The sequence below is a fragment of the Phoenix dactylifera genome, chromosome 13 (genome assembly GCF_009389715.1).
Source record: "Phoenix dactylifera cultivar Barhee BC4 chromosome 13, palm_55x_up_171113_PBpolish2nd_filt_p, whole genome shotgun sequence".
Lineage (NCBI taxonomy): Eukaryota > Viridiplantae > Streptophyta > Magnoliopsida > Arecales > Arecaceae > Phoenix > Phoenix dactylifera.
Genome location: NC_052404.1, coordinates 5,877,862 through 5,890,598, shown reverse-complemented (window position 1 = coordinate 5,890,598; position 12,737 = coordinate 5,877,862). Strand labels below are relative to the sequence as shown.

The window sequence follows — 12,737 nt, the reverse complement described above, 5'->3', positions numbered from 1 at the left end:
AACTACAAATGTAAACAAGAAATGCATGATCGACATAGTACACTAAAATTTAAATTCTATGTAACCTTTAAAGTGCATAACATGTAATATTCTAGACCATGGGTTGAAGCCAAGGACTTTTGAAGCATAGTAGTGAGGTGGATACTTGGATTCTAGCCATAACAAAAAAAATTATGGATACAAGATCTTAAAATATTACAAATTAACCTAGCAAACAAAACTACATAAAAGCCAAAAGATAAAAGGATAATCACGATATAGCGTCTCCACCATATTTCTTAAAATAATAAATTACAAAAACTCCTCTGAGATTTTTATTGATTACACTAACATCAAATAGTTCGTAAAACCTACGCTTACATCCAATTAAAATGAAATTGTTTATCTCATGTAAAAGTTGAAGTTATCCTTGAGTGGGAGGGATGATATGCATGTTTTCGTATATTATTAGATGGATATTATTATGTCTCTTAAAGTTTTTTTTTTTTTTTTTGATGTGGCATCCGGCTCCCATTCAAAATTGGCGATTTGACTAACGTTCTATTAAGTTGTGGATTAAAATATTGGAATAAGCATAAATTTTTGAAAATATTATAATTCACCTCTTATCTTAGAGGGAGTTTTGTAATTTAGTCTTCTTAAAAATTATAGGACAATTCTTGATTAACCCGTGATCCATTACATTATAAGCACTTTTTTAGAGGCTTAAGACTAGGTTCTGAAGACTCGCCAGGTTTCAGGCCCAAACAAGAACTTGACCTGATTATAAAAATCTATCTCAAATTTGTTCTTATTTTTAAATAGGATGAGGAAGTTACCATGATAGGAACAAAAGATGCCATTAGTCCATCAACAAAAGAAGGCAGAGAAAATAAAATACTTAACACCTAAAATGTTCCAAGAATATATTGGTCCCTGTTTTTTAAGTGAATAACATAACAATAAGCCTCTAAAACTTTTAGAGTAGCTTGACAACGAAGGAAAAACAATTTGGAAACATCTATTCCATATCTAAAGATCAAACAGTACTTATAATAGTTGCATATGTGACATGGGATAGGACAGAGATAACGAGACAAAAATGTGTTGTGGTTCACAAGAAATGAATGCAGTATCTCGTTTTGTAACCTCTATAGTAAAATGGATACATAGTATAGTTCAATTGTTTATTTTGGTCAGCCACATTATTTTTTTAATCCAATATTTTAAGATTTTCACCTCTCTTGCAAAAACTATTACTCATCTTTTCCACTACCAAATGATCCAACATTGCTTATTTCTCCAACATTTCTATATACCTTTTTCTTGGTCTGCATTCATCGGGCTTCCTATTTTTACTATATCATTCTACATTCTATGACTGATATCCATGGAGTTCTATATGTTGTCATCATATAATTGAAAGCTCGTTTTGTTTATTTGTAACTTTTTTTATCTATATTCTATGATTAATTTAGTCATGTGAACTTCTCTAAGTCTAGTTTTATCTTTGTTTACACATACAAAAAATGGATCCACAGGGCTAGGGGACTTACCCCCCCTAAAATCTAAAATTTTCTTATATTTTGTTGATTCATCTCTAAGAAAAAGGAAATAAATTTATACATTTTTTGTAATTTGATTTATAGTCTACTTTCCTTTTTTCAGGTTTCATCTTAGCAAGCCTTCTAAATTGATCATCTAGTGTAGGTCTGGTTGCATAGCTCCCTAATCATTGATGGATGATCATAGCTTGATATATTAATTGATTAGGTTTGCCATAAAATCTTTCCACTGCATAAGAGTTGTTCGATCACTAATTGACACTTCTCTCATATTGGCTATTAGGACATCACTTATGAGAGATGTGTAACGTAAGTTCTCTCTAGGGCATACTTTATCCGACCATCTAATTGTGCCAAGGCTTCCTACAGAATTAGAATAAAGTCTAATTTTAGAATTAAGAAAAAATGGAGACGAATCTTACCCATATTAACATATGAGGATTGTGGTGAAGTGAGAGGGTGTGGGCACCTTTTCCTCCCCTTAAAACCCCTAGGAAGAAATCCTTGGAAAGCTATGCTATTCATGGGTCTAATATAGAAGTTTAAATATACATAAAGCAAAGCCTAAGTATGAAAGATGACCAACTAGGAGTAGCCAAAAAAGGAAAAATAAAAACTTTCTGGCAATGCTAACACTATGATTGGACCTCCTAGAGCACTAAAAGACCCTCCAAGTATCAAGCAATCTATTTTAAGATTTTATAAAATTATTTTAAGGTTCCCATTTTAATGTTTCACGTAATTTTTCTCCATGTAAAACTAAAACAAACCTCTAATGCACTGAAACTCGATATGGTACTATATAATAAACAATTGTCCTCTTTACATTTGCGTATAGTTTAGTGTACTCTATTGGATAATTATATTAAATCTTCCGCATCCAGATTGACTGGTTAGTCTAGGTGCAACTTAATATAAATAATTTATGTTTGTCGCACACATATGGAGATGCTAACATATTAGATGCTATAGTTTTTGCATCATTTCTTTGGAATACATATGATTATAAGAGGTGGATGGTGAAGATTAAGGAGAACATATTTGTTTAGTTGTATTTTTTTGGCAAGCTGTGATGAGAAGAGAGAGAGAAGGGCTATGATTATGGAAAGAGTTTGATTGATTTTCCTTTTCTTATACACATAGATGATGCGGAGGATGGACAAATAGTTAAGATATTAAAAGAGAAGGACAAAATTATGAGAGAATACCATGGCAAATATCTACACATATATATAATATATAAAATGATTATTTTTATAATTACTTGTTATAAATAAATATAGACTGTATGACAGAATGTATTTCAACTAGGAGGTTAAAATATAATCAGAATTTATTCTAAACTATATAAATGAAAGCTCAACTGATCTCAAACTCTCCCTTGAGTTTTAAACGAGCTGCTCTTGGGTAGCTCGACCTCGATTCAATTATTAAATGTGTCAAGATAGAACTAGGCCCGTGTTTGTGTTGGGCATGGAACCGGGCCGAACCCAGTACTTCATTATTTGGGCCGGGGTCTGGCTTAAAATTCGTCGAACCCAAATCCGGATCTCCACATAGCCCTCAGCCCTGTTTTGGGAGATCTCCAACTCCAAGGATATAAAAACCGCATTGAACCGGACAATTAACCAGCTGAATTGCCAACCGTCGGTCCGAATACATCCAGAAAACCGAAGGACCATGAAGTTTGTTCGAACTGTTCCAGCTTCGAACGAACCGGTCTGTTTTTTGAAGGAACCGGCCGGTTTTCGAGATTTATTTATTATTAATTTTTTTTGGTAAAGAGTTTTCGTGATTTATAAATATCACATGTTTGTGCGTCGCTGAGAGCACTTTCCCCTCTCTCGCTCCCACGATATCGCTGCGATCATTCATTCTCCAAAGGTGCGGACGGAGTACGACGGCCGGTGAACGGTGGCCGGCGGCGCCGCGGCACCAGGTATGCCATCTCTCTCTCTCTCTCTCTCTCTCTCTCTCTCTCTCTCTCCCTCTCCGGCGGTCCCTCTCTCCCTCTCTGCTTTCAGCCCCCTTGGCTGACGGGGCCCGGCGGCGGCGGCAGCAATCACTCTCCTCCCCCCTCTCTCTATATCTCAGTATTTTCTCGATCGCTTATTTCATTCCCCTCGGCCGCCGGAGCCCGGCGGCAGGCCGAGAGCAGCACCCCCTTCACTCTCTGTCTTTTGGGTACTCTCTCCTTCTTTTCTCTCAGCCCCCCGATAGCACCGTCTCTCTCATACTCTCTTTTTCTCTCAATCTCTCTCTGATTCCCATTCCCCATTTTACATAGTCAATTCTTATTAAAAACTTGAATAAATGTGATGATGCCTCGCGTTATGGTAATGCCATGTGAGAATAGAAAGTGCTAAAGAAAAATGCTAGCAAATTTTTATTTTTTTGTGCTATTTTTCTATACATATTTATATATAATTTTGATCTGATTTTTTTCTATTCTACACTGAGAACCCGAGCAGCAATCAGATTCCCTTTGCCGTCTTTCTTTTTTCTCCCCATGGAAATGGCAACGTCAAGCACACTCCACTTTCCCCTCTCAAAATTTCCAGCTCGATGTTGTGGTGAGCTTTTTCTCTCTTTCTGCTAATCAATTTTTTTTTCCTTTCAATCTTCTCTTTAATTCATTCCCTATGATTAACAGGAGGATATGCTGAATGCCGCATCTCGGCAAGTCGAGTCTTATATAACAAGGCACAAGTTTCCGTATCCAGCACTCGATTGCTCTCGCTCTGGAGGAAGTCGGTGCTGTTTCCCCGGCGCTTGCCACCAAACTCCGGCCTTAGATTCTATACTCATTGTTTGGATGAGTCCAAGGGTAGCTATTTGAACGATGATGCAGTGCAAGTCCAAGCTTTCCAGTTTGAGCCTCTTTCAGTGAAATTGGCTGGAGGAATCGACCAGACTGATGCCTCCACAGCCAGGCCCAAGAGGTTCAAAAATAGGTTATTGAATTTGACTCGATTGAGTTCCATGGTTGATGGTGCTGCTGAGTCTTTTTTCAAGAGTGAGATCCGACGGAGGCTCTTTGTGACGGCTGTGCTGATTCTGATTAGTCGCATTGGCTACTTCATCCCATTGCCAGGCTATGATCGCAGAATGATACCAGAAAGTTACCTTAGCTTTGCTTCTGGCTCGGCAGGTTTGTCCTTTTCTTCATGTTAATTTCTTAATGTATTTAAGTAGTTTCATTTTTTCTATACCCTGCATTTAGACTTTTCTGTTATATAAAGATAAATTGTGCTGGTCATGGCTTTGTATAATAATTCTTGCTTTTTTGCACCACTTATGATCTCAAAGTTTCAGGTATGTGTTCCAAATTCTATAATTTAGTCTCAAATGTTTGTCATGACCAAAGTTTGATTTGGAGTTGTTTCAAATTAACTATCACTACAAATAAATAACAGATTTCTCATTGAATGAATGATCAACTTACAGTTCGTAATGACACCTTTCTTGTTCTTGTTCATTTTCTTCTGCTCTATCATCATCGTCAGTGTCGTCGTCGTCGTCGTCGTCATCATCTTCTTCTTCTTCTTCCTCCTCCTTTTGTTTTAAATAAAGTTTGAGGCTAGAAGCCTTGTTCACTTTTCATCATGATGGCATCATTGTTATATTATGCGGTCCAAGAATTGAGTAGGACTACTGACCGTTGCGGGATATATACAAGACAAGAATGTTTTACCCAATCTTTCAAATTCTACTAAGATCACTTGTTAAGAAAATTCTCTTGTTAAACACAGCTGTCTGTCCCTGTAGTATGAGGCTTTTGCAAGAAATCATGGAGCTAGGTCAAAAAAGGAAGGTAAGAGAATAATATAATCTGGTTGACATGCTTGTTGTACTTATGGAAATGTAGGTTGCTGCTAACACAGATAGAGTTTTCTGTCTTATTGAAGTGGTGTTAGGTGACTAAAATACATGGTCATATCATATGAGATTAAATATGAAGAAATATAGCTCTCTTGGAGGTCGTTGGCATCATGTTGTCATCTATAATTTTACATAAATTTGATTTGCTTTCCATTTTTTCTGAAAGTAAATAATGTTTACTATCAGGACTCATGGATTTATGAATTAGATATAGACAAGTGTGCAACTCAAGTCCTTTTCAAATCAATCAAGAGCGGGCATATGAAAACTGTAGCTACTTGTTTAGTAGAAACTTTTCACGTAGCATTTATGTAAATCCAACAAATGCTTACCTATGTGCATGATACATCAAATTGGCATAAAATACCACATTTGTTATTTTTAAACTTGAATAAAACACATAGAAGCACCTTTATTGTTCTTAGTCAATGTATACTTTATTGAGAGAATTATGATTAAATCTGGACAGAGATTTTTTTGGCAAACTATTACTTGGAAATAAAAGCTTGACAAAGGCAAGATTAGTATGTATGCTATTAATTTTGTGATCTTAGGTTCAAACAATGCTCTTTTTTCCTTTGGTTTTGCTTTACTTGGTTGCAACATCGGGAACATCTCATGGAGTGTTAAGCCTATATTTAAGTATCTATAACAAATTCATCAATCTCTGTAGAATCCTTCTGTTACCTTCATGCTAAAATATTTTTCCATATCATCTTTGGATTTTTGTCCACTCTTTGCCAATCATTAGTAGTATATTCAACTAATATAATTTTTGTAAGATTCACACAGCAATGCATGTACAAATAAAAATCATGAAGTGAAAAACTTGGAATGAAATAGATGCATCTTCTCATGGTCGTATGAAAAAGAAAACAACAGATGATCAAGTAGTGGAAAATTTATTTAGAAAATAATGATATCAAATGTTAAACTTTGATATGGTGAAGTGTATGGAGGGATTTTACATGTAAATCTACTTATTAATTGACTTGGTTATTCTTGATTGCAATACCAGCACAAATAAGTTATGCATTTTTCTTTTTATTACGAATATAGTACTTGTTGATGTTTATGATGAAGTGATTTTTTTTTGGGAAAATTATGATGATTAAAATTGAATTTTCAGACCAAAATATATTGCATATAGTGCAACTTTGGTGGAAACTTGTTAATCGTATAATTAGGATCAAGAGAAATAACTCATCTATCAAGAGGGTGTTTGGATGCACTATATAATCAAAATATTTCATGTTCTTTGAAATTATTCATCATGATTTTGTAAAATGGGGTGTTTGGTTGTGATATCAAATTAAAAAAGGCTTAAAATGACAAAGTTGAAATTTTTTTACTTTGAGTAGAATTTTTCAAATTGACATTTTTCTTTCCTTATCTTCAAAATTTTCCATTTGTCATCTTTTTCTCTTTAACAACCAAAGACCTCCTTAAAAAATCCTGCATTTAAAATTCAGGAATTTCAAATTCATGAAAAAAGTAGAATCATGATTTTAAATTCTAAAACCTTCAAGCAAACCCTAGTATCATTTTTGATAATGTTATGTAGGCATACATCATGCACGCCAATTGTCCAGAAGAATTTAGCACAACAAAGTTCCATAGACCAAACTGTCTATACTTTATATGTTTGTTCTTTTTGTGCATAAAATTCTAATTGTATATATCCAATGTTTTGAGATGGCCTAATTGTGACTATGGAAAACAAAACCATCAATCTATTGTGTCTGGAATTCCAATATGCTGAAAGTGTATGAAACAAACTCACATTTTAAATTGTCCACTCGAAGTTGATTCTTGATAAGATGCTTTAATAATATGTTTTAATTGATATGTGGTTATATTGTACCAGAAATTAATTCTTTAATTGTTTGATTACATGTCTGATCACACGAAATCATATAAACTTGCATTCTGGCAAAGCCATTTGTGACTGAATTGATTGACCACATCATAAGGTCACATTTCAGCATATAAATTATATGGAGATAAGCAATACGTTTTGGCGCTGTACCTTTGTGTTTTGGTGCTGTACCTTCGTGTGAGAAATGAGTTTGGTGCTGTACATTTGTGTTTTGGTGCTCTACTTTTATTTCAAGGTAATCAACGAGTTTAAAATAAACATGATAAAACAGGGGAAAAAGATCGAAGGGCTTCTAGCAATCCAGGAACTGCCCAAATGGTACTAGGATGCCTCTTTCTATATCTCTCTCTATCAAGAAAGAGGGAAAGGGATCAGGTTACTGCGACACCATGTGGTGGGCCTCTATGCCAGTCTCATACCTCTAGTAAAGAGACAACACAGCTCCTTAAGCAGGGGAGTTGAATAAATCCCTTGCTCAACAAGGAGGACTCTCTTCTTTAGGAAGTGACCAAAGATTTATAAATAATTGACAGCACAATCACTAAGATGGACTTACTGAGTTAATTCACCATTTAGAGCTAGATCCTTGGAGAAAAATAGATCAATAGGGCTAGCTCCTTCTTGTTACCTTGTACACTAATAGTCACTGATATGAGCTTTCTTTCACAAATGATACATCATATGCACTCATTCTCACACACAAGCACATCAAACCATGAAAGAAGCAACAAACCATCTGTACCTTTGTTTTATCATTTTCCTTATTTGGATACATGAGTGATGAATTTCTTGTTGGTCCATCTACTACCATTAGCAGGGGATAAAGGTGGAATGGAATCTGGGAGTGGGGGTTGGCAAAAAGATCAAAAAAAAAGAAGAATTTGGACTATTTATAAGCTAAAGTCTACATCTGCCAAAAAGAAACTAAATGTAAAATATAGAACTAAGGAGTGAGTGGAAATGTATGGTTTTAGACTTTTTATGTGTGGAAATATGTGAATCAAGATAGTGACATTATTTTTGTTTATCCTTGAGAAAAGATGCAAACATTTATATGCTACAAAATTTAGAAAATCTTGACTCACCAAGAATGATTGCAATACCCACATTCTTTCCCCACCCTGGTACTAATAATTACTCAAACTATGCAGAATAAGAAGAATAATAGTCTATCAAGAGCTAGTACAATCAGTCCCAGGACCAACAAATAACAAGATTTTAAAAGAACTTGCACAAGTCAATAAAGTCGCGATCATCCTGATTACTGCACTTCTATGCAGCATACATGATAATTTCTGCATTTTGAAATATCCCATACAACTCTTGCTGCTTTGAAATTGAAAAGAGACTCCAAATGGGCATCTGGTGGCAGAACTTTTTCTTCAAGAAATGATCATGCTTTAGTCAGAACCTTCATGATGTAACTACAATTGAATCTTAGATAGTCCCCTTTCATGGAGCATCTGCTTTGGTTGAAGAAATATGTTATGTAACCATCAACCACCATGGTCGCATTTAGCGATGCTTGTAAAAAGTCCTTGTGCAACTTTATAGTAAATACTTATTAAAAAATTAAATGTTTGGTAATATCATTGAAAACTACTTATAGAGGAAGTAGAAGTCAAAAAAGCACTTTTAGGAGAAGCTAGAAAGTAGAAATACTAGTTTCTAGCTTCTTGTTTTGTAAGATCGATCCTTGTCTTGAAATATGGATAGTCCATTCATAAGAAATAGTTTTACATATGAGATTGCCAAATTCCACATATATGAAAGACCACTTTTATTTAAGAACTTAAACTGATGTGGTGCTTTGATGATGATTTTGTTGAAAAGCAAAGGCAGCATATGCTCCATGCATAGGAGTCCACAGATCTACAAATTGAGAAGAGAGTATGGGGTGGAAGATAAGTTTTCATCTTTATGCTCATAGAGGATTTTCCTTTCGCAATAATCTTGAAAAAAATCAAGAAGAAAGGCCATAAGCTTGCTATATGCTACCACATAACAGTATCAAAAATTTGAGAGAAAAGAGAAAAAAGTAGAGAGAAGAGGAAGGAAGAATAAAAAGAGAGAAAAAGAGAGAAGAGTATGTTGGCTTGGTAGAAAAAAAGAGAGGGAGATTAGAGTTATCACAAGGACATTCTTTTGTATGTGCGGCACATGTTCTTTATTAACTATGTGGCGAAGCACATGGGAGTGTCATCTTCAGCATTGGATGCCCAGTATAGGGAGGATTGATTGTCAAATTTGAATTCAAAATTCTTTATTTGGTGAAACTGAATTCATTATAAATTAATTTTAATTTTTCCTTTATTTTAGTTAGTAGGGAGTAAAGTTCGCCAAGCAGGTGCTGGAGACTATACCAGCCGGCGACCGGTTTGCATGGTACAGGTCCTTACTTTGCCATTTTCGAGTGAACTGAGAAGAGGGAGAGGGAGAAGGAGAGGAAAAAACAATGGCATAGGGAAGGGGAGAGGGAGAAGGAGAGGGGGAGAGAGAGAGGGTGATGTTGGAGTGGCACCTCCATCTGGAGCCCTTCAAAGCTTCGACCACTCATTCGGAAACTGTAGAGAGAGATAGAGAGAGGGGGGGGATGCTGGAGACGAGGGAGAGGGAGCACCCTCACTTGGAGCCCTTTCGGATGTGGTCAAGAGAGAGAGGGACCTACCTTCTCGATTCCATCTTTGAGAGGGAGCTAGATTTCGTCTTCTCCGTCTTTGAGAGAGCTCGAGAGAGGTGTCAGAGAGGTGAGTGGGAGCTTATATAGGCTGGACCGACCTGATTGACTGAACCGTTCTGAGCTGGTGTCGGTTCAGTTTGGTTCGCTGTGGGTTGAAATATCCAGTTCGGATCAGTTCGGCAAACCATGGTAGGGAGTTTATCTAATGCATGACTGGGATTTAAATTTCTACTTTCTTTGGATGACTAGATTAGTTCATGATGCGGCAAAAACTAACTAATACCTCCTTATTTTGCCATCTTGGCATCACTTGATAAGTGGAGCATATTGGGAAGAGAAAGAAAGGATTAGGTGGATGCCCCACCTTTTCTCCTTTCTAGGTGTCTGTGTCCAAATTGCATGAGCTCTCTTCCTTCTTTCTAAGACCCACATTTGGCAGTCTTAGGGAAAATAAATTGTGTTATAGATTTTCTTAATGAAAGGGTCTTTTCTTGAGATGGAATTCAATTTCTGAAAAAGGGAAAGGAAAAACAAACTCTTCTTTTCTTATTTAGGTTATTCCTTGTGCCTTTTCTCTTCTTATCTCTTCCCTTTCTTTACACTTTCTTCCTGCCTTATTCCTCTCCTTTATTCTAGCTTACAACTTGCATGATTGCTTGTGGACTGTCTTATTGCTGTTTTGGTCAGTTGGCTTCTGAGTTTTCTAATGCGCCCATGAGATTAGACCACTATTTGGCTATATTTTGTTCATTTCCGTGAGGAAGTCATTATTCTCATGCTTAATTTAGGATTATTAGCTTGCAGAACTTATAAATTTTGATCCAATAATCCTTGAATAGTGACCTCTGAACCATTAGCTATTCTTAACTTCATCAAAGCAACAGCCACTGAATTAGGTGTAAAATAACTAAAATGACAATTAACTGAACAAGTGGCATGGCAGCTATATGATGATTTTGAGCTCAAATTACAGTATGGTTGCACATAAATATAACGTCTTTGAATCCACAATTTGGTATTCATGCATTTAATAAACTACCTTTTCTGGCTCTTGAATGACACATTTATCAACATCCTTGACTGTCAACAAGAGATTTTTCTAACTTCATTAAATAATGATGATCAACTTTGACTAGGTTTACTGATTTCAAAGAATTTCTTAAATGGTTTAAGATATTTCAACATGTTTAAACTGATGCATCAGATCTTTAGATGCAAAAGTGTCAAGGGGTGGCTTGTTGGTCTTGGCCTCCCTATCCTGATTTACATGACTTTTTGACTATATAAACTGTTGGGCTGTAAATGAACAATACTCAGTTATTATGCTGCATCTTGCACAGATAACCTTGGTGATTTAACAGCTGAGCTGAAGCTATCACTATTCCAGCTTGGTATCAGCCATCAAATTGCAGCATCAATACTTATGCAGGTTTGTATTCTCACCCTTTTTGCAGTTTTTTTATTTATTGTCATTACCGAAGATAATGTTATTGTGCTTTGATGATACCCTAATTATTTTTAACAAAGGAGAAAAATGTTCCATCAAATTAGGATGAATTCAGAATTTTGTTGCTCCTAAAATTGTTTTCCATCAAACTATCTTCATTTTGATTTTAATGAACACTTAGAATGTCTTATAGTTATGTCACCTTGTGATATATTGCTAGAAGTGTTAACCTCAAATGTCTTGGCCTCCCACCGTCTCATGAAAGATTTTGTATTTTGGGTGTATTCGTACCCGACATGTATGATACATCCGCTTCAGAAAAAAAAAAAGATTTTGGAAGCTGGATTGAAGATTTGACATCAATAGATTAGAAATTTGTATGACTGGAAAGGAAGACACTTGTCTTTGATGTTATACTCACTTCATCTAAAGCTGCAGTTTACGACCACTAACTCATATTTGTCTAGTTTCTTTGTTTCCTGTGAGTTAAATTGATTATGGATGGTGTACATGTTTGAGGTGAAGCTTTTCATCATTTTTCATAAAATGTAAGAGCAATCAGTAGTTCAGTACTATAAATTGTGAAACATGTTCTGAAGATCATGAAAAGGTGATGTGCCTAGGGAGTGCAGGCACCCTCCTATTTATTGTTGGAGAAATTGGGAGCCTCAAAAATTAGAAAGATAGCTTTCTAGCGTTCGGATGATCAGAAGTCCCCAAAAGTATACACTTGGAGAGAAAATTAATTCAAATTGCAACTGTGGTAACTGCCTAGAGGGTGTAGATATTCATGCACTAGATAGTCTAACGATTTGGCCTTAAAACGTATGATAAATCATCAATGCTGCACATGATAATTGGGTGCAACTTACAATCCATACATATATAAGGAAGAGGAATCTAGACTAGATGGGTATAGGCTAGGTCAACGAGGACATGCATGCAAGAATGAGAAAAGGTGAAATAGCCTCATAAAGGGGAAATCAAAAGCTACAAAATAATAACAGGAAAAATAACAAATTTGTGGTGGAGCAGAATGAAACATAAAGAAAAGAAATAACAGTGCATAGTGAATCCATCGGTTAGAGGTGCGCATGCAGACTTCTTCGCCTTGCATGGAACCATGAAGTGATAAGTAGGCAACAAGGAGAGAAAGATGAGCTGGTTAAAACTAAAAAGTACCAAAAAGATGCTTTTTCAATTTTTCTAAAACCCCTAAAGTACCCCTAATTATTGTTTCTTTGTTAAAGAGGCAAAAAAAGCTTATTCGATTGAATAGATCTGAATAAAGTGGAAAAAGTGGAC

At 35.7% G+C, this 12,737-nt stretch overlaps 1 protein-coding gene across 3 annotated transcripts in view; it reads left to right on the top strand.

Moving 5' to 3' along the window:
* Positions 1-3,354: 3,354 nt before the first annotated feature.
* Positions 3,355-12,737, top strand: part of LOC103723615 (preprotein translocase subunit SCY2, chloroplastic) — a 37,731-nt gene continuing 28,348 nt past the window's right edge. For 2 of the 3 annotated variants that reach the window (XM_008814578.4, XM_026800167.2), the window contains exons 1-4: positions 3,355-3,483; positions 4,016-4,117; positions 4,198-4,695; positions 11,326-11,414. In XM_008814578.4, the coding sequence (XP_008812800.2) occupies positions 4,054-4,117; positions 4,198-4,695; positions 11,326-11,414 (651 nt within the window). In that variant the 5' untranslated portion in view covers positions 3,355-3,483; positions 4,016-4,053. Of the gene's footprint in view, positions 3,484-4,004; positions 4,118-4,197; positions 4,696-11,325; positions 11,415-12,737 lie in introns of all 3 variants that reach the window. The other variant, XM_008814579.4, reaches the window with a different exon arrangement.